Consider the following 24209-nt stretch of genomic DNA (forward strand, 5'->3'; position numbering starts at 1 on the left):
TAGGTAAAATGTAAATACTGTGCTTCAGTTGTATTAATGCATATCCTTTTCTCTAGATCCTGAGACCTTTGACAAAAGGTCATTTATTGCCTATATTACTAATCTGCTAAAATCTGTTTTGAAAGAGTTGTGATAGTTGAGATACGGGCTGAGAAGTAAATATTATGATACACCTTGGCAGGACACTGCAAACATAATATGAGGAAGATTTGAAACTTCAAGTTTGTGATTTTTCTGTCCAATTAGAAATGGGAAGAAGAAACATCTGTACTCTGGAAGATGTGGAGGAACCTTGTGGAAATATGTTTGTGATCTTACCCTCCTATTCTTTTCTCTAGTGTGTCTATTTTCTACTGCTGTCAGTAGTAGGATGTATATCTGGGTAGATTTTTGGCCTTATCCACTTGCTCCTATTGAGTATGACATTGATTTGTATTATAGTCATTTTGCAAGTCGGATCACTTTAGAATATAGAAGCATTTTCAGGTCAGTTTTCTTCAGCTTAGGCTGCCCACCCAAGGATGGGTCCATCACCAACCCAGGTTATATATCAGACTGCTATGTAATGCTGAGGTGAGTGCTCTTTGCTCCCAGTATTACAGTTTTTCCTACATCAATAATAGGACATTTACCTACACTAAAATCCTATCTCCACTTTATAGATGTATCTTAAATATCCCAAACTATCCAGCTGTTCTAAAATGGATATGAATACCCCACAACTAAGGAAAAGTTTCCATGTATACTCATTAACAAAGATTACTTCACTGAAAGTAAGGATGAAAGTAGTTGTCTTCCGCATCACGATCTTCTTCAGTTTCATGATCATGCGTTTCATGATCGTCTTCTGCTTCATCATATTCTTCTGGTGTTAAAAATCGTCGAAACACTGGTGTTCTTAGCTGAGTTGACTTGTTGACATTAATGTTTTGTTCACCATAATAAATGGTTCGAATGTGAGGGAAGCAAAAGAAGGCATATGTGCTTATTGGAATCGTAAGCTTATTTTGGTCCACCCGTATATAGGTTAATTGGTTGGTGTTCATTGGATCAATAGATGGACACATCAAGGTAACATTTATGACTGTAGGAGAGAGAAAAATATTAATTAAAATACAGAAAATAAATATATTTAAGACCTATTGCAAAAGTGAAAACTTGTGTTTTGAATTTTAAAATGAAAAATACTTTTGCGGTGCACAGTATTAATATAATCTTTCCATGTATTTTAAATCAGTTTTACAAATGACAGCAATAACAGATTTGGGGTTTGCAAAGTATAAGGTTGTGGGGTAAAGAAAAAAATAAATAGACTACCACTACGATTTGTAATTACTTTTTATGTGAGTGGAATATTTTCATAATTCCTTTTCTCTGTATGTTTTTATCAATTGCCTAATCAGAAGCAATTTTCAAAAAGGTTTTAGCTTGTTATATGAAAAACTTGTATTAACTTTTACAAAAAATCAAATTAGGCATGAGGTGCAAAAATAAAATCCTTTCTAATTTCACTGGTTTGGTCTCAACTAACCGAGGATGCGTTTACACTGCATCTCGAAGAAGATGGGATGATATTCTTCCTGCACTGTAAGCTGATGAAAAACTACATAGCTGCATTTGCTCCTGAGAAGTACAGTGTGTATGAACTCTGGGTCAGTGCCACATTAACTGTTTAGTTCAGAACACTAACAGCTCAAGCTTATCTCTCTAAAGAAGGACATCAGCATGCCTCTTGAACAACATGCAAATTTGGATGACTGGTGGATTCTGTGCTTGGTTTATACATGATCTAACTGAGAAGCTGTAAGGTGGCAGGTCCTCGAAACCAAGGACACAACAAAAGAGATGTTTCTGACAGGTTTTTTTGATGTAGGCTAAAAGTTTTTAATTCTGGATGGTAAGGAAAATATGCTGAACTTGCCCCGCTCCCGCAAACAATGTCAAAATCCACTAAATTTTTTGCTTTTAAAGAAGTGCAACCATCAACATACTTTCAATGTCGTTGTCTTCAATATACAAATGCTGCAAACTTCTTGGAATATAGAATACTTGTTTCAACTTGTTATGTCCAAGATTAAGTTCTAGAAGGTTGGGTAGATTAAAAGTGTTGCGTGGAATGTTCTGCAGGTTATTGTGGGACATTCTGAGAGCAATGATTTTTGGAAGTCTGTTGAAATAGTTTTCTGGTATATAAGAAATAGAGTTATTTTCAAGAGAGAGATACATAAGTGATGATGGTAGATCAGGAGGCATAGTCTGTAATTTGTTGTTGCATAAGTTGATCTGCATTAAATTTTTCATGTTTGAAAAGGGTTTTCCTTTGAGTACTGAGTCGTCAAGAAAATTATTGCAAAGGTCAAGCATGGTTATGTTAGGTAATCCTTCCAGTGCATTTCCAGATAACTGAGAAATCTTATTGAAACCAAGAAGGAGTCTCTCTAGAGAGCTGGGGAGTGGGAAGGGAAATTCTTCTAATTCATTATGTTGTAAATGAAGTTGCACTAAGTTTGAAAGTTTGGCAAAAACACCATGGTCAATCATATGAAATTTAATTTTGTTGTGGCTGAGGTTAATTTCTCTTAAGAAGGTACCATTAGTGAATGGTCCTGCAGGTACAGCTTCAATATCATTGTTTTGCAGATAAAGCTGTTGGACGTGAGTAGGTATATTTGGTATTGTCTTAAGTTTACGATGATCACAGTACATTGATAAAGGAAAAGCTGGTGGACAAAAGCATTCTTTGGCACACTCAACTGGAAAAGGAAAGCGAGGAACTTCAGCTTGTGTATTTGGATTAAAATAATACGGATGTTGATGATCTGGCTCCTCATCATAATCATCCTCAAAATCATAGTCTTCATATTGACAAAAGACCAGAGCAGCCCAGAGGAGGTGAATGATTGATAGCTGGCTCATAATCCCCATATTTAAATTTGTATGTTGTATCCTGTTGATGAGAAGGAAAAATAAGTTTATTAGATAGTCATAAAGTAAATCACATCTCAGTTTTAAGAAGCAGCAATATAAAGTAAGTAGAATAATGCCTTTTTTGGCAACACTGTCAGTGACATTATTAGCAAAAACAAGTTTTAACCTGTATCTTCCAAGAAAACAGCCATAAACAAATACACTGTCCTTGAAGTAAACATAAGGTTTTCTTGTCTGACTTCAGACAAGGAACAGCTTTCTACCTGTGCTGTGCCTGTTACTGAAGGATACTGTAACAGTTGGGAGTAGAAAAAAAATCCCAGTCTTCATTCCTGTATCACTTTAATTTATTACGGAGAAGTTGCAAAAGGACTTTTTATAAAAAGTGCTACAGTCTGGGGTTTGTATGGGACATTTGAGGTGTTGCATTCTTTCCAGTGTAATGGGTTAAGCATCACCCTTACAAGTCAGTTTTAAATGGGTGCAAGTGGAATTCCTGAGCAATGTTTCTTCCTTAGACCTTTGGAAACAGATAGGTAGCCTCATTAAACTCTGTCAAGATGAAAGATTTTTTTGCAAATGTATTAGTTATTCTCACTATGAACTTCTACCGTACAAATGGTGCGTGATCAATATCATAGAATCATAGAAGTGTTGCTTGGAAGGGACTTTTGGCCATCATGTAGTCCAGCCTGCTGCTCCAAATGTTTCCATCTCCAACAGTGGATTAGGTCAGCCTAGACATTGTCTGGGTGAGCCTTGAAAATCTTCGCGGTTGGAATTCCAGCATGTCTCTAAATAACCCAAGTTAGTGTTGTACTACAGTCCTTGTGAAGAAATTTGCTAGTCTTACTAAGCATCTAAGCCATGGCTTGTGTCTGTTACTCTTGTTTCTAAACACAGTTATTTTTGTTAAAAATATATATCCTCAACTAAGGTGAGGTAATTGCAGGATTGTTTCTATAAATAGAACAGTGAAATAGATTACTTTGAAATATTGTGTTTTGTGTAAAATAGAAATTTACATGGCATTGGTGATTGTATGTTCCGTGGCATTTTATGTTGTTTTTCTATTATTTTCTGCAAAACACAGCTAACTTAGTACAATGCATTAATGATGATAAAAATTTAACTTTTCTGTTCCTGTCATTAAATTGAATACAATTCAACCATTGTGTACTGCAGATCATGTAAAATCTTCATTGACAAAAATTTTTCATTTTAGTCATCTTATGCTTCTGTAACTATACGTTCTTTATAGACATGAACTAATTTACCCTCAGTACCCTTCTGAGGTGAAATACTGATGTTGTCAAAGACAAATAATTTCGTATGTCAAATTTCTGATGCTCAAAGCCAGACTAACATTTTAGAGCACTTCACACAGTCAGAGGAACCCTATTATTTGGCAGAATTAGAGTTGTGAATCATGTCAATCTGTTCAACTTGAACAACAGATGAGTCAAAAATGTAACATTGCAGGTCAAAGCATGTAAATCATAGAAAATTTTAAGAGACTTCTCTCAGTACAGCATGGGAACCCTGAGGCAGAGGAACGCAGATATCCTCAGGTTTTTTTATAACTATATTCATGTTTCTTAATCAGGGGACTCTCTTCTTTGTTTTCTTGATGCTCTTAATATTTTTTTTACCAAATGCAATTAATCAGTAACAAAGGAGATGAGACTTACAAATGCTAATTTCTTATGCTTCGTGGTGATGATTGATGCCTAATGCATGATGTATTCTATTCTACAAATTGAATGAGAGAGAATTCTAAGAAAAAAAGTAGTAACAAAATAATGGAATTTAATACATCCTCAAGATCTTCCTGTGTTGCATACAGCCCGTGTGTGACAATGGCTGGGTGAAATAATTCGTGGTATTGTCTAACTTGCATTTCTAACTTTGTATCATTTGTATTTGGATGCTCTTTTAATCAAGTTTCATCACTGATTAAAGCCTTAAAACCAGATTTGAATGGAGTCAGTTGTTTGGAACACCACTGTAAGTAGGTCCTCAGCAAAGCCAGGGTCTCTATATCCCTACAGCATCCTCAGATGTCTGAGCTAATCTAAGTAAATAGCAGAAATAAGTCTACACAGAGAGCAGCCTTGCACTGTGTATAAATACACTATGCTGATAAACTTTGCAGACACTTGCTGGGTTGAGAAGCAATACTGTGCTTCAGGAGAAATGAATTGGTTATCAGATTTCAGGCAGTGTATACTGGGAGAATACCTTATTACCATATTTCTAACTTCTAGTCAGACCTGGTGGTGTCTACTTATATAAAATCTGTCTCTCAGTCCTGTGACTTGATTCTTTTTTCGTGAACAGATCCTTACACAGTCTGTCACCCATGCCTATTTCATGTTCTTGGTTTCCTTTTGTTTCCTGTTAACTCCCTCTGTTTCAGTCCAGAACTTTAGCTTCACCTTCTGGTTCTATTCTCTCAGCACTTCTACTAGGTGTCACAAAATTTCCAGTTAATAATTTTGGTTCTTAGTGCCGCAATAGACCTCAGAAACCAGGAGGAACAACTCGGGAAAGTCCTGCTCAGTTTGAGGAAAAAGCTTACTTAGGCCTCCAGGCGATTGTTCCACTTGCCATATAGACAATGTGAAGAGAATTATCATCATTTCAGATGGAATGATAAGTAATAGGCACCAAAGTGTCTCGCTGGTTTTATGTGGAGAGAGGAGCTGGCATTTGGGGGGATTTTTTTTTTACCTTGGCTATAGTTGAGTCCATTTTTAGTAGAATAGTAACTGTCCTGCCAGGCTTGCAGGTACTAACACTTCTGCGTGAAATATTTCGAAGAACTTAACTAGCTTTAAAACAAAGAATCATGTCATGTGAAACTTGATAATGGGGGAAGCAAGTCAGAGGTACACAATATGATAAATTGCACACTTACAAATTTGAAAGAAAATAGAACATTTTAAAAGCATGATTCTCTACCATCTGTAACAAACTCAAAGCTTAGTAACTGTATTTGTAAGCAGTTTACTAGCTGAAAGCTAAAAGTTATATAACATGCAGGAATCACTCTTAACTGCAAAAAATAACACAATTGGTTCATTTTATTCCTGTTTACCAAGAAAACTTACTCTTTGGAAGTCTCTGAAGCTCAAGTTGTAGAGGGCAGCAAGTTACTGTGCTGGTGAAATCATCTGAGAAATAGCCTAACACAGCTGGAGGAACAAAAGATCTTTCTAAGCCATATTTTGTGGTGAGGAGCCTTGTGGGAAGGCAAAACAAAATAATAGCCTTAGCCCCTCTTCTGATTTGCCAGTAAATTTAAAAAAAAAAAGTTTTGTGCCACATCATCAGTTACTGTGGATGCTGTGTCATAAGTCTGTGAAGCGATTTCTCCTTTTGTTAAAATCACTTCAAAATTATTTGCAAGACTCAGTTGTTACCAGTTCCCATTAAAAAAAAAAGATGAGGGGGTAAGACTTCAAAAAAATACTTCAGAGGTCATTAGTTCATAGCGTGGTTTCAACTACAATGATTCAGTTACGCAAAGGATTTGTTCTCTAGAGGATGAAGTTAGGAAACAGTAAAAAATTAACCTTATCAGGATTGAGGGAAAGCATGTGCTATAGAAAAGCTCTCATGAACATCTTCCATTTTATACTTTTTTCCCTCCATAATCCATATTTCCTGTTTCCTTTCCTGCAAAGTAGTTGTGCTATACAGTGCTGTTGGTATGGTGGTGTACTACTCAGGGTTGTTTTAAAGTTGTAGTTCAGGATTCACAGTAAATTTCTAGCATGTTTTTGCTAAGTTACATAGAAAGAGCATAAAATCTCCTATGAAAAAGACAAGTATGACATGAGATATAAACCATTTTACTGAAGAAAAATATTTTTCATAGCTTTTAAGAGGGAGGAAAAAAGGCATGGTTATCTGCTTTTGCTGCTATATGGTACTTAAATAACTGTGATATATGCAAAAAATGGAGTAAAAAGACCATTTTTTTTGTTGAAGTGAGATGCTGTTCTGGATCAATTGATTTATCAAAAGCATTTATGGTTTTGGTTTGGTAAAAGAATTATTTCAAAATCTGTTGACAAGGAAGAATCTGGTTCTTAAAAAAGCGTGAGTGCCTTTAGAGGTGTCATATTTGAGAAAATAATGCAACAGTAAGTTTTATTTCTTTTTTGTCTTTGAGCTTCCTGAAGCTGATGATTTGCTTGACCTTTTCAAGTTTCCTCTGTAACACTGAGGACAAGAACACTGTTTAAGAAGATAAATCATGCATGATTCTAACATTTGGGTTATAAAGAAAAGCACCGGAAGTCATGACCAAAATAATATTGTAGGAGTTGGCAATACTGGAACTAAAATAAAGCAGTCATGTATTTATGTAGAGAATACAGAACATGAGGGAGAGGTTGAAAAAGTAAAATTAAGGCTACATAATTCTTTATTAACAGTACTGTAAATAGTTGAAGAGCTACACTGTATCACTAAACTCAAATAATGCTAAACAACAAAAGTAACTGGTTTTTAAAATAATTAGAATACATTCATAATGATGAATGAAAAGAACCCACCAAGTTTGTTATGCCAGTTAGTAAAATGCTATTTGCTGCTACAAAGTTTGGGGTTTTTTTAAGCACAAGACAAAGAACATGGTGCAAATTTTTGGAAGCTCCATTATATTAACAGTTCTAAATGAAACATATGCAAAAATTGAAACTATTTTCTCTAAAGATAAAAATTGGATGAAATTAGAATTTTAATTTCATACCTGTTTTTTTCTATTGTTTTCTACTACTGATTGTGTCCCAAATCCTCTTAAGCTATCAGGAGACTTAAAATCTCATGATGCATTTAAAAATCCATGGTGGTAGAGCAAAAGAGTCCGTCCTTTTGAAAAATTGTAGCAAAGCTCTTGATCTAAGGCATATTTAGCTGCAGAAGATGATGCGGATCTAGCCATGGGATATATTAAGACTCAGTTCCTTCTCTGTTGCATGAGCTATCCTGGATACAAACAAGTCTATACTTTGTGAACTTGGTCAAGTTGTGTGGTTTTGATCTTCTCTTAGTTTTGGTTTGACTAACTAGTGTGGTTAGGAATTTCCTTACAAGGAGGATAATGAGAGGATTAAATTTAACATCATTCATGTAAGACTTCTTGTTTCAAAGGCTGTGACAAATCTATTAAGTTTTTAATGTGTTTTTGTTTTCGTTTTTAAAAAAACATAAGGGCTTATTTTTACTGTTGAATTTGTAAATTTTTTTCGTAATTTCGTTTATGCAGTTGTGATGCAAAGTGAGATGTACACCAAGCTAGAAGTCAGGGTTGGCTTGAAGCTGATGTATTTTCTTAAGCTAAACTTAGATGGATCCTTTTTGTAAATTAAAATGTTTGAAATTTAATCATTTTCAGTAACTGCATTCGACTTACAAGACTTGTTAGCTTTTTCAACCCTGGTTCTGAACTGAAGGTTTAAGAAAGGAGACTATTCTAATACTTTGTGATTTTAGGTTTGTTTAGCTGGTTGACTAAACTTAAACAAATAAAAATTTCTGAATTTTGGCCAAAATATTCATAGAATAAGTAGAGAAGAGAAGCACTGAGGTGAATGTGATTTGCCCTGATAAAAGGAGGAATGAATTGTACTGCTTGGCCTTTTCCCTATATTTACCATTTTACTGTAAAGGATTCTTAGGCGTCTTTGGGTTCTTTTTTCCCCCACCCCCTTCCAAAACTTGTAATGGTCCATATGAAGCCTAGAGAAAGTTAAAAAGAAAAAGGTGCATATTGTTCATAGAGGATTAAAGTAAATCAAATGAAGCTAAGCTGTGTAAGTTAGAACTGAGAACTGTCTTGGAAACATGATATTGTTACAATTGGAAAGGTCTTCAGCTAAGGTCTGGCCCTATGATTAGGCATCTGAAGAGAACCCTAAAGCTCAACATTTTAAAATCCTCAATTGACAACTTTGAAGGAATTCTGTGTTTTAGATAAGAATTGGTGATGTTAGTTTGTAACTCTAAGTGATTGCACAGTAGAAAAGAGAATGCATGATCAAATACAATGAGGAAGTTTGCATGTTGTAATTTGGTTCCTCATAAAGCCTGTGGGTTTCAGAAGTAAGAAACAGCTGTAGGCATGTATCATCTAGGCTGGGCTGCACTTCAGAGTCAGATTGTAGGCACAGAAGAAGCAGATACAAAACTCTTTGCATCCTAATTTCTAGGTCTTAACTGCCAGTCCACAAACACTGTCAGCAGACCACCAGCAGCCTGTATGACTCATAAGCGATCTGCAAAGGCACTTCTTATTTGTGCTTGCCATCAACAAAAGTAACCAATTATCAAGACTGTAGTGGCTGCTGGATTTATTTTTCCTGTGCCAGAACTACTGTGAAAATTCAGATACTGAAGTGGAGAGCTCTCAGCAGATCAAGATACTGAATTGCTTGATCTTGCAGAGCCTCCAGCCCAGCCAGAGCCCAGAGCACTCAGTTAATAATAGCTCTTACAGACTTCATGTTATTCTGCTCTTCAGTGGAAAGTCATTGTAGGAGCATGTCCCTGCGCGAATATGCATTTTTAAAAGGTTGTGGAAAAGGGACTATCAAATCACATCAACAATCCTGCAGAGCTGAGACAAGACCCAATCTGTTTAAAAAAGGAAAGGAAAACAGAGCTGTGCCATGTGTGGGGCTTACTGTTGCCTCTGACCTGAACCTTGTTGTGTGGTCTCCACTTATTTCCCATTTAGTAGGTGATTTTACAAGATCAAAACTTTGGCAACCCTCATCTTATGCAGCCTGTTTTGTATGTGGTGCTTTGTTTTGCTAGGAGCTACTAGGAAGAACATGTTGACCAACTGAAAACAGTTGAATTTACAAAAAGTATATTTGGAAAATAATTCCTAAGATTTGCTAGACTGTAGATTTTGCATGTATTGATCAAATGGTACTCTGAACTAACTTTCTTCATTGACTCTTCTAATCAAAGGCAGGTTGTGGTTGCTGGTTGATTTTTATCAGTCTGTTTTAACTTGAGTATGCATGCTACAACCATGAATTTAAAGAAGAAATTAAAGATGTTTTTGTGTAGGTTTTATGGCAGCATTTCAAGAATGTGCTTTTCAGGTGACCATGCAGTCCTAGAAGAATGAAAAAAAAAGAGAATTGTCCTATATTTTTACTCGAAAACAGTGTAAGTTAGTGGGTATCCTAAGCCCTATGATGGGTTCATTGGGTGCTTATTATTGTTCTGAAATAGAAACGTGTCTTTTCCTCTCATCACTGCTGTGGGATATGGAGGATTTTTTTTCTCTGTATCTTCTCCACTTCCTCTACTTATGTGGATTTGCTGATTCTGAGTTGAGTAACATCCCCTCTCTTTTTGCTTTCCCTTCTTCCTAAGCATTCCTTTACTTATTGAAATGGTTGAATTTTTCTCACATTCTACTTTTTCTGTATTTCTGTGTTTTTCTTACTTTGTATTTTTAAACTGTATAGTTTTTGTGGTTTTTTTTTTTTTAAAAAAAACACACCTTTGAAGCATATTACTAGTTAACAAATGCAACTACATTTGGATCTCAAAGACCGATCCTGGTATAGAACAAATGACTGAGCAAGAGCTTATTGACCTTGTAACATGGGAATTAATATAATCCCATAGGCAAATGTGGAGTAACAACTTCTACTAACAAACAGTGATACATTGACTTTTTAGAGCAGAATTCAGTAGAAGCATCTATTCATCCAGAAGTAATACATTAGGAAGCCCTGATCTCATTAGATGATTGGTTGAGCATGTGCAGTGAACAATTTGTATTGCAGTTTGTTTTGCTTCAGAAGCAAAAGCTAAGTATCAAGCCTCCTGGCATGTTCAAATTTGTAATACTGAAGCTTTTTGGATGGAAGGGTGGGTGTGAGGTTTTTGCTATCAGTATCAATTTACAGTAATGGATAACTGACTTTGAAAGACTAGTAGAAGAGGAGGGTTGTAATGTTTTACTGAATGTATTGTGTGTTAGAAACCTTAGAAGATTGTAATACTATATTGGGGGGGGTGTACTTTTTTTTTGATATATGGATTTTACTTTCAACAGCAGAGGCATTTAAATAGTCCTCATAGTAATGTTTCTACTACCACAATAACAAGTAACCATAAACAATTGATACTGGCATAATAAAACAAGTTTAAAATTCATGTAAGCAATAATATTTGTACTGATTAGTGTCTGGTTACTCTAAAATACCCTGGACTATTGTATGAAACTATAAATCTCTTCTGAGGAGAGTCACTGTTGTCAGCTGACACTTACATTTTTAGTAATTGAATAGTTTGTTTAATAAATATATTTTGCTTTATACTTTGTATTTTTATAAAGCCTGCTTTGGTTGTTCCAAGATAGATGACTTTGAGCTATATTTTCCTCCCATGTGGAGTTCTGGGATATTGCCTGCTTAATTGGAGATTGTATATCTGAGATTACACCAATATAAAATGGGAGTGTCTGCCTGTTTTTACAACCACTGTTTACTGGTGCAGGTACATCCATTTTCTTAAAGCAGCATGAGCAATTGGACCTCAAACTTTAACATAGCCTTTATTTTGCCTGATTTGTGTCCTATATAAAATTATATAGATGATCATAGCATATGACAAGTGTCTTGCACTCATAAATAAACAAAAGTAATAAATGTTGTAAATAAAGCTAAAAGAACATACAGTGTTTTGTAATGGAGGAAGGTGAGAAGGGTAATATAGCTGAACGTAGAATGCAGAGATCCTTGAGCAGTACCAATCCAAGTTGGTAAGTCCAAATAGAGTAGTACCCTTTGTACTTGTCCTTATTGCTTCTGTAATAGTTTATTCAGTGTTATTTGTTTGGGATAGTGTAAAATGACACTCCTTTTATAATTACCATTTAAAAAAAATATTAGTGTATCTTTCCATTCTTTAGCAGTTTAGGCATGACCCTCATGTCTTTAAAAAAAAAAAAATCAGCAAAATCTGAGGACTGTCATCTTAATACGTGAAGTTGACTAAAAACTTGCAGCTCACTGGGAGAGCGTTCTCAGCATCCACTTTAACTGTCTAACTTCATTCCTTGAGTCTATTCCAAAGCAGGCACTTGTACTCAGTTATTTCAAACAGAACTGCTAACTTCAATGCCCTAAGCTGATAGATGCCTAAAAGAGGTAATGGTAATTCTACCCTATCTTAATATTTTTTATTAATACCTTATTCATTGGCTTATTTTTTTTTCATTCATAGCTATGGACTTCATGCATTTTTGTTAAAAGAACTAGAAAAAGTGCCTGCAACTTCAGATTGTTCCCATGTTTGTATCCAATCTGCAAATCATATGTTTATAGCTTATAGCCAAAAAAAATAAGCTTTTTTTTCTTTACGCACTTTTCAGGCAAGGATAAGGAATAGTTGTCTAAGTCATCTGCCAAAGAATTCCTGAATGATCATGCATAGGAAAATGTTATGCATTAGCAGAAACTTTCCCCTTGTACGTGATGGAAAGTGCTTCCCATTTGCTCTTTTGAGTGTGTTTAAGAATGAAGGTCCATACTTGTTTTTACAATGACTACAGAATGTGTTTCTTTTTGTGGTGGATGTATTTGTTTGAACATTTCCAGAGCAATAGATATTTACAACTGCCCTGCTTTATAGTGCAGAGGATTTTGCCAGGCAGACTTTCAACTCTCTCCAATAGTCTGCAAATTGGAGATAATCCTTAAACCAGTTCTTAATTTTTGTTATCTCTTATCCCTCTTCTTTATTCTAAAGAATAAATCCTCTCATTTTAGCACAAGGCCTTGTAATGCTGGTATTGTAGCCAGCATTTATGGACTGCAGGACGTTTTTTCTGCATTCAAAATCTGTGACTTGGAAACTTTCATAGAAAGACCAAGTAGTATTATGAGTCATTAATTTGTACCCTGGCATATTCTCTTATAAGGAAAGATATAATCTCTGTACCCTTTATTTCCTTCATTTACTCTCCATTTTTATCTCCATTTTGTTTGCATTTTCTTTAAATAATATTATTGCTGTTTTGGGAGAGATACTTGTCCATGCACCTATATTCTGCCTGACATATAAAATAAATGTGTCATTTAATTTATGGCAAGTAATCGAATTGAAGTGTTTCGCTACTGTTTGAATAATCTGTGAGTCACTGCTGCTTCTTGGCAGAGCTGAGACAGGGTCTCATAGTTACTTTATCCAATCGCTCTGTGGCGGGAAGTTTGCTCCTTCTGTCATTAGCCATTCTGAGGTTCTTGAGAGGCCTTGGTGAGGACTTGAACATGGTTCCCACCTAAAACAGCATTCATGTTAGCAGCCATTTCATTTGGGAGGATGAGTTGATCTAGGCATTAGTTACAGATATTCCATGGTAATCAAGCAAGTGTCCTTGTTGCCTTATGTCATGCTTCTGACACTTGACTCTTGCCCTGTCCTATGACTTTTTGAGAGTGGAGGTAATGCCTGCAACTATTTGTAGCCAAAATATAAACAACCATAATGCTTTCTTTTTAAAAAATAAATTTAAAGAAACCATCTAACTAGGTCTTAGGCAGGGGATGGCATGAAACCAGTGCTTTGAGTGATTAGACTGAACTCTTATCAGAATTGGGCCAATAGCAGTAGCTGCCTTTAAAAATGTTAATATTCTATATGACTGCAAGACGGCTGTCCAAAACTCTGTTCACATCTTTGCCAAACACTGGACTTATTGCTGAAACTTGTAAATAAGTCTGTATGTTATGAAAGCAGTCACAGAGGGATGACTGGTGTAATTGTTTAGAACTGCTAATGGGTGAACTAGATACTAGGTTTACCCACAGTGGAAAGTTTGAGTGGAAAGGTACTCTTTAGGAAGACAGAAAAGTTACTTTATGAAGCAATTGCACATCTTAACAGATGTGTTTTCCACGCTCACATTTTCTCCTCTTCTCAGGTTCCTGTGCATTTGATTTTGGGAGGGAACTGTTAAAGTGGGAAGCATGAGTTACTCTTTCTGTTCTAAGCGCAAAGCACAAGAAGCAGCAGTATGCATCTATAATATACAGGTACTGCTAAGGCAAAGCATTCTGTAAGTAGGAGTAATGAAATATTGCATTACATACGTATGCTCCAATGGAACGCGCTCAAGGAAAACATCTCAAAGATTTTTAGTTGGTATGGTAAGAAACATTTTATTTTTTTTAATGTTCACTGTGTTTATGGCTTTATCATAAGTAATGATACAAAGTTTTTATAGAGAGTAGCTACTTTTTTTCTTCCGTCTATTACATGGAAGATGTAAGAAGAATGTTGAAGATCGGTTTTAGATCAGACTTAGTTTCTACTTTTTTGAAATAAAAGATTGTTGTTTTGACTTTTAGAAATTCAATCTAACTGCATGTTATTTAGCTTTGAACAGCAATATTAATTGTTCCAGGAAGACCTTTTTGTCAAGAGATTTTTTTTTTTTCAGTAAGAGCCAAAATACCAAGGGATTATAGTACCAATGCATAATTTCCTACAGATTTCACCTTGATTGTGGTCTCAAGGAGACGAGATAGTGGCCCGTTGACCTCATACTAGCTTACTCTGTTTTGTGTTCTGAAAAGCTTATTGCTATATTGTATAGGTAAATGCTAATTATTAACTGTGGTCCTGACATGACAAATAAGGAATCTCTTGCCATGTTGCTTAAGAAAGTACTTTGAGGTCTGGCTATGATAGTGGCAGTTGGAGGTTTGAAGTATGTTTTCTTTTGCATAGCATCACAACAGACTATATCTTCTTATCAAATGTGCCAAATTTACAGGCCACTATATAGAGGCATAGTTTGTCAGGTAGAACATAAAACCATTAACTTTACTACCCAATTTAGGTAGATGTTTGCATGGAACATAGCTTCTAAAAGTACTCAGATTCTTTCATCTCAAAATTTATCATATTACACGGAGATTCTGCTGGTTGTTATTATAGGATAGTATTATGCAGTTAATGAATATGGGGGCAAAGTATTATACTGTTGTACTGACATTTCCTTACTACTTCTGTATTTCTGAAAGTTATTTGACTTGCTTTTTCTATGTTAGTCATTTTATAAATGGAGTTAAACAGAAGTTCTTCTTTGCCCTGTGAAATCTGGTGTTTGAGGAAATAGCAAATATTGGAAATAGTAATTTCCAGGAGGGTAACAACTAAATGGAAATTGTATTAGCTTAAAATATAAATGAAAAATATGCATTCCAGAAAGCAAAGTAAGCTTTCATGAAATTATTAATTTTTAGCTATTAAATGCTAACTTTTTCTTGAGCAAATAATAATTATGCTGCATCACAGTATTGCTGCTGGAGAAATGAGTAGATAGTTGCTTTTATTATTCTTGCAGAATACTAGGTTATTATATCGCTTCCTGAATCTGAGCATCTACTCATCGGGATAATACACAAGTGGCTTCTACACTTTCTTCATGCTAAAAATGACGCCCTATTACTGACCCATGAGTCACTTAGTATGTTCCTTGTTTCATCCTGTAGAATAGAAAGAAGATAGAAGAAGATAGAGCTGATGGAAGAAGAATAGTATGGTGTCTGGGTGTTCTTCTTGGTGGCCTAAATAGGATATAAATTATGGTAAAATAATATTTTTTAGAATGTCAGGCCAATTTTATTTTCCACAAATGAGAAACAAAGGAGTTAAGGAATTCTGTGAAGAGTGTTTCTGGAAGGAAAATATTGTCATTGGTCTTTATATCTAAAAAGCACTTGGAAATAACACAGGCTGAACGATGAAGAGGCAAGTGCACGCTTGTGTCGGTGACTTGCTCCCTCTTTGTCCCTCAGGAAATTTTACATCCTTTGGCAACCAGTCAACTAAAGATTTTTTCCATCCTTAACAGAGAACGTAACTCCTTAGCAGTTACTGCAAGTGTAATTGTGAAGAGAGCATATTCATTTCAGTGTTGCTCCCCTTGACTCTGATAGAAACCTTTGTATTAGGTGGTGGGTAGTACATGCATAATGACACTGGTGTATGAAACATACTGCATGAGATGCATAGATGGTCTACATATATGTGGCTAGTCTAATGCATCCAGGCTTTTTAAATTTACTGCTTATGCACAGGGAGTTTGTGGCAAGACTTAGCTGTGTGTGGAAATGTGTGGGATTCTAGTCAAAACTGCATCCACAGTGCTGCTGTTCCAGAAATCTCATAGTCTTCAAATTTCTCCTGGACAAGAATTTGAGACAGAAAAAGTGTTTGTGCATAGGAAAACCTGGCTGTATGGTATTCCCACTGCAATCATAGCAGCATAATGGTTAAATCCAGAATTGCATTGTTCGATTGAGTAGAATTGTTCATATTTTATATGAAAAACTGCAACAAGTCTGTCTGTTGGCAGCATGTTATGTTGAACTAATCTCTTATTGGCTAACACAAGCTTTGAGAAACATCCCAACTTGTTTCAAAATATTGATTAGTTTTGGAAATATCTTAAATATCGTGAAAGCCTTTCTGTTTGTTTTATACTTAACGCTGTCTTCCATCTCAGGTGATTCATTGAGTATGCAGGGTAAATCTTAAATTTATCTCACCAAATAATTTTAGACAGTGGTATGTGATACGTGGCATTTGGAATTCAAGTCAGATTTTCATTTACTCCAGGGCTTTTCCATATGCTTCCTATTAGCAGCTTTGTTCTCAGACCTCTAGTGTCCCCAGAAAGGAGGGGGGGGTGGGGAAACCCAAGAAACAATCTTAAGTTCTAAACATAGAGAAGGAGGAAAAAAATAGGCTTCAGATTGTGATTTCATTATTTTTAGTTCACCATTGCTTTTATTGGTGTTAAATTCTGATCAAAATACAATAGAAATATTAATGTTTCATTTGTCTGTTGTGGTATACATTAGTTTTTCTGGATAAATAGTGCAATATTTTAACCAGGAGTCTGCTCTTAAGGCTGTGAAATAGTGAGCAGTGATGTTTGGTGGTATTCCTAATACTTTCATTTGAATTTTCTTCTTTTCTTTGAAATTAATTGGGGGGGGGGGAAGAAAAGCTTACGTTACTAATTTTTTGTTTCTTGTTAATCTGTCATTAAAAAAACCAAACACTTATGAAGTAGATTTTTTTTTTTTTTTTTAAATCAAGGCAACATGGGAAAATATTCAGAAACTTTGAGGAACAGAGTAAACAAATTGGCATAGTTCAAACTTGTAAAGTTGAGACCTCTTGTTTTTGTTCAACTTTACTGGGCGGTCTTCTCTGTGATATTTGAAGCTGCTTCAACAGATTTCAGTGAATGCAACTACTTGTAGCATTATTAGTGGTAAAAATAAAAATATTAGCTAGAAGCCTAAGCTCTGAAAGATGTAACTCTCTAGATTTAACTTAAACTTGAAAAGAAACATGATAAGATTAGTAAATGGCCAACTATGGTTGAACGACTATGGTACATATTTTAATGTTGGTAATTGCTGTCTTTGAGAGCAGAAATCACTTCTTAAGACATAGGTAAATGCTTTTTGAAATTATATTAAATTATTTAAAAGTTTTGTAACAGTGAAGTTGTGTCAGATTTCATAAGCATAACCTGTTTTAGGTAGCGGAACTATTTTACCACTTTACCAAACCAATATGAATGGTTACAAAACTTGCATATCTTAATTTGCATACTTTTTTCTCCTGGTCTAGTCTTGGGCATTTGCCTCGCTTTTGGGAAATGCTGGTGCAGTATAGTGGATTGACCCTGGCTGGATGCCACGTGCTAACCAAAGCTGCTCTATCACTACCCCCTCCTCAACTGCGCAGGGGCGAGAAAATACACCAAAAGGCTCATGAGTCGAGATAAGGACAGGGAGAGATCACTCAGCAATTACCATCATGGGCAAAACCGGACTTGACTTGGGGAAATTAGTTTAATTTATTACCAATCAAATCAGAGTAGGGTAACGAGAAAACAAAAACTAAATCTTAAAACACCTTTCCCCCACCTCTCCCTTCTTCCCGGGCTCAACTTCACTCACAATTTCTCTACCTCCTCCCCCTGAGTGGTGCAGGGGTACGGGGAATAGGGGTCGCGGTCAGTTCATCACACGATGTCTTTGCCATTCCTTCCTCCTCACACTCTTCCCCTGCTCCAATGTGGGGTCCCTCCGACAGGAGACAATCCTCCATGAACTTCTCTGACATGAGTCCTTCCCACAGGCTGCAGTTCTTCATGAACTGCTCCAACGTGGGTCCCTTCCATGGGGTGCAGTCCTTCAGGAACGGACTGCTCCAGCATGGGTCCCCCGTGGGGTCACAAGTCCTGCCAGCAAAAGTGCTCCAGCGTGGTCTCCTCTCTCCACGGGTCCACAGGTCCTGCCAGTAGCCTGCTCCAGCACAGGCTTCCCATGGGGTCACAGCCTCCTTCGGGCATCCACCTGCTACAGTGTGGGGTCCTCCAGGGGCTGCGACTGGATATCTGCTCCACCGTGGACCTCCATGGGCTGTAGGGGGGACAGCCTGCCTCACCATGGGCTTCTTCACTGACATTGGTGTCTGCAGAGTTGTTTGTCTCACACGTTCTTACTCCTCTCTCCAGCTGCAGTTGTGTGGGGTTGTCCATCCCCCCCTGCTTCTTAACTATGTTATCCCAGAGGCTCTACCACTGCCGCTGATGGGCTCGGCCTTGGCCAGCGGCCAGTCCCTCTTGGAGCCGACTGGCATTGGCTCTGTCAGACATAGGGGAAGCTTCTAGCAACTTCTCAGAGAAGCCACCCCTGTAGCCCCCCCACTACCAAAACCTTGCCATGCAAACCCAATACATGCAGGAATTCTTGATGGGATACTTGCTGATGAAAAACTTTCTGGAAGTTTCTACGGTTAGAATAGCCAAACTTTCATCTCTTGATTTCCTAAGGAGAGGAAACTTTTTGTCTTTGTCACTTATTTCATCCAGTATCTTTTGATCCTCATTGCCAATTATAACCAAATTTGACACAGGATAGAGGGAAACGTGTAGGTACTTTCTACAAACTTGTGAAAAATAGCAGCTGGGTAGAGGAAAGCAGTCCAAAGAGGTACTTCAACTGGGGAAAAGACAGTTACAAATTCTCCCTCTTAGAGTAAGCAGCCAGATGATAAGACGAAACAGAGATGTTGACTAACCCCTTGGCATCCTTTTAGCTCTGTTACTTGGCAGCCAAACAGGTGGTAGCTGTGGAAGGCAGCTGGAGGAGAATATGCTGAGGTATTGCTGTGAGGTAAAGACAAGCTGGAAGAACCTGAGAGTTGTAAGGCTCAAACCCACAGGTATCCAGGCTTCTGTAGCTTCCTTGTTCATGGAGTAACTTTGAGACAGCAACACTGGGAATAAAGAGATTGGCCTTATCCACCTAATGCAGCCCAGGATACAGTTAGCCTTCTTTGCCACAAGGGCACATTGCTGGCTCATGTGCAACTTGTTGCGCACCAGGACCCCTAGGTCCTTTCCTGCAAAGCTGCTTTCCAGGTCGTCCAGGATTTACCAATGCATGGCGTTATTCCTCCCTAGGTACAAAACTTTGGACTTCCCTTTGTTGAACTGCATGAATTCCTGTTGGCCCATTTCTCCAGCCTGTTGAGGTCCCTCGATGGCAGCACAGCCCTTTGGCGTGTCAGTCACTCCTTTCACTTTTGTGTCATCAGTGAACTTGGTGAGGGTAATTTGCCCTATCATCTGGATATTAATGAGGATGTTGAACAGAATTGGGGCCAGTATTGACCCCTGGGGTACACCGCTAGTTACTGGCCTCCAACTAGAATTCACAAGATCGCTGCCCTCTGCTCCCTGCTGTTCAGCCAGTTTTCAGTCCACCTCACTGTCCACTCATCCAGCCCATACTTCATTGTGCTTTTATGATACTCTTTTTTCCTAAAGTCATGCCGTGATTTCCAAATAGCTGTGCTCTTTCTCTGTCCATCTGTCTTTTTCGCTTCCCTGACACTTCTGAGCATAGTGGACACTTTTAGCCAGTTTGCTGGATACATGGAATTCCTGCAGGTTTTATGTAAATTGACAGCTCAGCCGAGGAGGAAGACACTATTGACACTGGAAAAAGGAAGGAAAATCAACACTTCTTCACCTTCTTTAACTTGTTTAGTAGCAAGAGAAAGCACCTAGATGATCTGTTTCATACAGTAGTCTGCAGACAGCCAAGTAGTTGATTCTGAACCCATACTTCTAACCTATGGATATATTGCTGTGAAGGAAATACAGGAAATAAAAAGATCCTACATTGGGACTAATATCATTAAGGATATGAGGTGGAATGCAATTTTGTGATGATTGAGGGTTGCATGGTGCAGGCATCTTTACAAAACTGTTCTTCATTAGGTGTCTAGCTTGCAGAACAAACTTATCTCAAATGGAAGTGGTTGGATGCTTCAAAATTTTGGTTTTGTTTGCTTGGCTTTTCAATATGGATATGAAAGAAATCCTGTTTTACTGAATGTACATTTTGATTTACATGGTATGCACTTGCCATAGCTGATGGTGCAAGTTAAAATCATGATTTAATAGTATTTTGTATTCTTTAAACTTTCAATTTCTTATTAAGTTTTTGTTATTTGTCCGCTAATATTGTGTAACTTCCGTATTATTCTTTGTATGGCCGTGTTTTAAAGTACTGCATTAAGTAGGTTGGTATTGGGGAAAGAGGCAGGGAGAAGACTCAGGGAGATGAGGTTATTTCATCCTTTGGCAAGTTAATGGTGTAGAGCAGGACATAGAACTCAGTCTTTAGAAGTACTCAAATAGTGCTTTAGTACTCAAATAGGCTACTCTACTTAATCAGTATTTGTGAAGTTTACTGGGCTATTACTGTGTGGTAACAGTCTTTGTTATTTATTCTTTAGAATTACTTTTCCTTCTATTGGTAACAATAGGCTGCCATCCTCTGGTGAGATTTGTTAACTGTCTTGTAGGGTCTGACAGATTTTCAGAAGAGAGAAACCCATTAAAGTTTGGAAAGCTTCGATGGAATATGTATTAATTTTTTTATTAGAGGAATGTAGTTACTTGTACAAGGAACAAGTAGTAAGAGAAGACTCTTAGAAGGATTTATATCAAACCTCTCTTTCTCCCTCATCCCTTTTTCCATAACATCTGTGGAGAATGTAAAGGTGGAGTTGATTTCTTGACAGTTTTTCTCCCCATCTGCTGATACTGAACTCCCTTGTTCTGTGGAAAGACTGTTGAACACCAGTGTATTATCATTAGTTAGCTATTATTCTGTTCATTTAATTGCTGTCCATATTTAGAAATCACTGCTGAAACTGTATAAGGCGCATTTTATATTGTAATATCTATGTCATTTTGACATCCACTTGGGTTTATGTTAAAGTATGCCAAAGATATAAGGTGTGTAAATTATTAGTTGTTATTACCCACAAATGCTTGCTGAATAATGATATCTGAAAATAATGGAGGGTTGTTGAACAAATTTTTTTCTCATAGGTGACAGACATCATATGAATTTATGTGTCGTGATATAGGAAATTACTGTCTTTTCTCTAAAAATAACTCTTACAGGAGACAGTTAGAATGAGCCATTTGATACTTAACTGTCTTAATGCAAAATCGCCAATGTAGTTTGTCACAGATAAAGTTTTTTAAACTTCAAAGATAGCTGAATTTGCCTTGAAGATGATGATAAGCTAAGCAGTTGATAAAATCCTTTAGAGATTATTTATTAATTGTGAGAGGGGAGATAGAAGAAACTGCAACACTATTTTGAAGATACTATGTATCCATGGGTGCTGACTGTAGAAAGAGTTTCTCAGTCTGAATGCATGGCAAAGAGGAAAGAGTGAGAACGCAAGAGAGGTTTTTAAGGCTTTGAAAGGATAAGATCAAGGCTATATAGTCTTCTACCTCTTAGGACTCTGCTACATTTTTACAAAGTTTTCCCATTACATTGACTTCAACAGCGGACCTGAAATTTGGTGAAACTCTTACGAGAGTACCTGTAAAGAATTCTTAGGTTTAGAAAGTACTAACCATGCTTTCTAGGGACTAGGACTACTCTGCTAAAGCCATGCTCTAAGGAAAGTTTCAGATGCGGTCCAAGACTGAGTACACTTTCTGGAGTCTGTATTAGGATCATTAACTAGCCTCAGCTAAAACTCCTTGCCTTTGGAGACCAAAAAGCTTAGTGGCCATTTCTATTACAAGTGCCTGGCGGTTAGTCATAGGGACACAGGCAGTTTCATCAAAAGCCAGAGGGATTTTATTTTTTCATGTGGCGACCTACTCACCTGTGGGCATTTGTTACGTCTGGAAATCTTATGCAAAATGCAGTTATTAAGATTTACTGAGACTATAGGTAATTGCTTCCAAGAGCTCCTTCCTGCTGAGTAGGTTTATTAGCAGTGGGTTGGTTGAATTGGCCTGCTTTGGGGTAGGGAGGTATAGGCTAACAAAAGGAAGCAGAAGTTGTTCTACACATGTTCAGACCTTTGTCCATCTTCTTAAATGTCTTAGTCTTGGCAGATGCAGCGTTCCTGTTGTCCATTACATAAACTTCAATTAGATAAGGAATTGTTTGTTTTCTCTGTTATGTTTCCTTTTAATCCTCACCACTAAGTTAGTGTAGAATAATGTACTACATTACACTGTGAGTTTATTTTTTTAGTTCAGCGGCAGAATTTGAATCAGCTTTTCCATTTATGTTGTCATTGCTGAATTGGTGTAAATAGTATAGCCTGAGTGTTTAAGACTACATTTAAGATAGTGATTCATATAAATGCAATGATTTTTCTGTTATCAATTCTATTCTTTTGACTAGCATTGTACTTGCTCTTTGTTGTGCTTTAAACTGAAGATTTGATTGAAGTCCACCTTTATCCCACTTATTCAAGGTGAAAACTGTTAACTTAGTGTTCTACAAAGCAGATAAAGGATTTGGAAATTTTCCTTCCATTTTGCGTTCTTAATCTTCTTTAGGATTGAACTTTTTGCTGTCATGTTCCTACTTGACCACTCTTTTCCACTGGAAGTGGAAAGTCAAATCTTTTTTGGCTCTTGATTACCTTCTGATCATCTACAGATTTTCCTGCCCCATGCTTTACTTACCTTTCCTCTATCTTTTTAATAGTAAACTTTATGAGCAGTGAACCTTTTGTGGAACATTAAGAACTTCAGCTTTGTAGCTGTCACTAGATAAGAAAGGCCATTTATTTCAGATCTTCACTTTCTTCTTGGACAGTTGTTATTGACAATGCTTTATGTCTCTGGTATGGGGATATGAGCTGTTTGTGGTAGTATGAGGCAGGGTAGCCTATCATTGAGGGAGGGTTGGTGTTTCTCAGAGGGTATGAATGTGCACTTGGGCTGTTACTATGAAAATAGTAGGTGCTCCTGCTTGAGTATGACTGTAGAGATTTTGTGTGATGATGATCTACGCTAGGGCAAATGACTAGTCTGTGTGGTGCGTTATTCTTTATCTTACTAGGCTGTTTCATTCTCAGTTACTTATTTCTGCCCTTGCTCTTTCAACGTTCTTCCGTGCTCCACATAAATCTTGCAAAGGTGGCTTAAAGAGTTGGCTGTTTCCCTCTGTAGCCTTGTCAGATTTGTTCCTGTTGGATTTATTTAAAGTGCAACGTATAGAGAGTCTCAGACTGTGTCTTTGCTGGGAATGCAGAGTTGCAGTGAAAGGTGGTATGCATTCCATGTATGAACTGTACATCAACAGTTCTGTGTTTCCTATGAGTGTAGTAACTAATTCCCTAGTGGAAAAATCTACTGAAGGTATTGCCTTTTCCTATATATGCATCAGGCTTGTCTTCTAACACCGGTTTGTGTTTAGGGATCATAGCTCTTCATACATGGTGACATAGCTATGGCTAAAGAAGTCCATGATATAAACTAGACCAACTGATGAAGAATATACTCATTAACTACTATTTTCAGTACTGATCGCTGCTTTCCCCGTGTTACTTGCTAGGCAATGCACTCCTTAGAAACATCTTCAGAAGCTAGGAATAGAAAGATGCCTGGTGATCTGCAGATTTGTCTTGGTTTTTGTGTTTTGTTTAGTGTTTTGTTTTGTTTTTATTCTGCCTTGAAGTGTTTTACAGAATTTCTGTTTGCAAAAACTGTTCTTCAGTAAAAGCCTCCCCTGGCCTGCTCTCCCTTTCCCCATGTGGTTTTGAGTCTCAACAGCATAGTGGTGCTAACAAAATATTAAATTCAAAGAGACCAAGCAGATGAAAAAAATCAGATGTTAGACCTGATGCTTATTGCTTAGTGT

At 37.0% G+C, this 24209-nt stretch overlaps 2 protein-coding genes across 3 annotated transcripts in view; one reads left to right on the top strand and one right to left on the bottom strand.

The window, feature by feature from the left end:
* Window positions 1-24209, top strand: part of CENPP (centromere protein P) — a 149924-nt gene that overhangs the window by 40165 nt on the left and 85550 nt on the right. The window lies entirely within an intron of this gene.
* OMD (osteomodulin) lies at window positions 765-6261 on the bottom strand. Its single transcript, XM_009819987.2, is given in 3 exon segments — window positions 765-1084; window positions 1992-2947; window positions 6029-6261. Coding segments are annotated over 3 exon segments (1509 nt in total).

The sequence above is a fragment of the Gavia stellata genome, chromosome 12 (assembly GCF_030936135.1).
Source record: "Gavia stellata isolate bGavSte3 chromosome 12, bGavSte3.hap2, whole genome shotgun sequence".
NCBI classification, from domain to species: domain Eukaryota; kingdom Metazoa; phylum Chordata; class Aves; order Gaviiformes; family Gaviidae; genus Gavia; species Gavia stellata.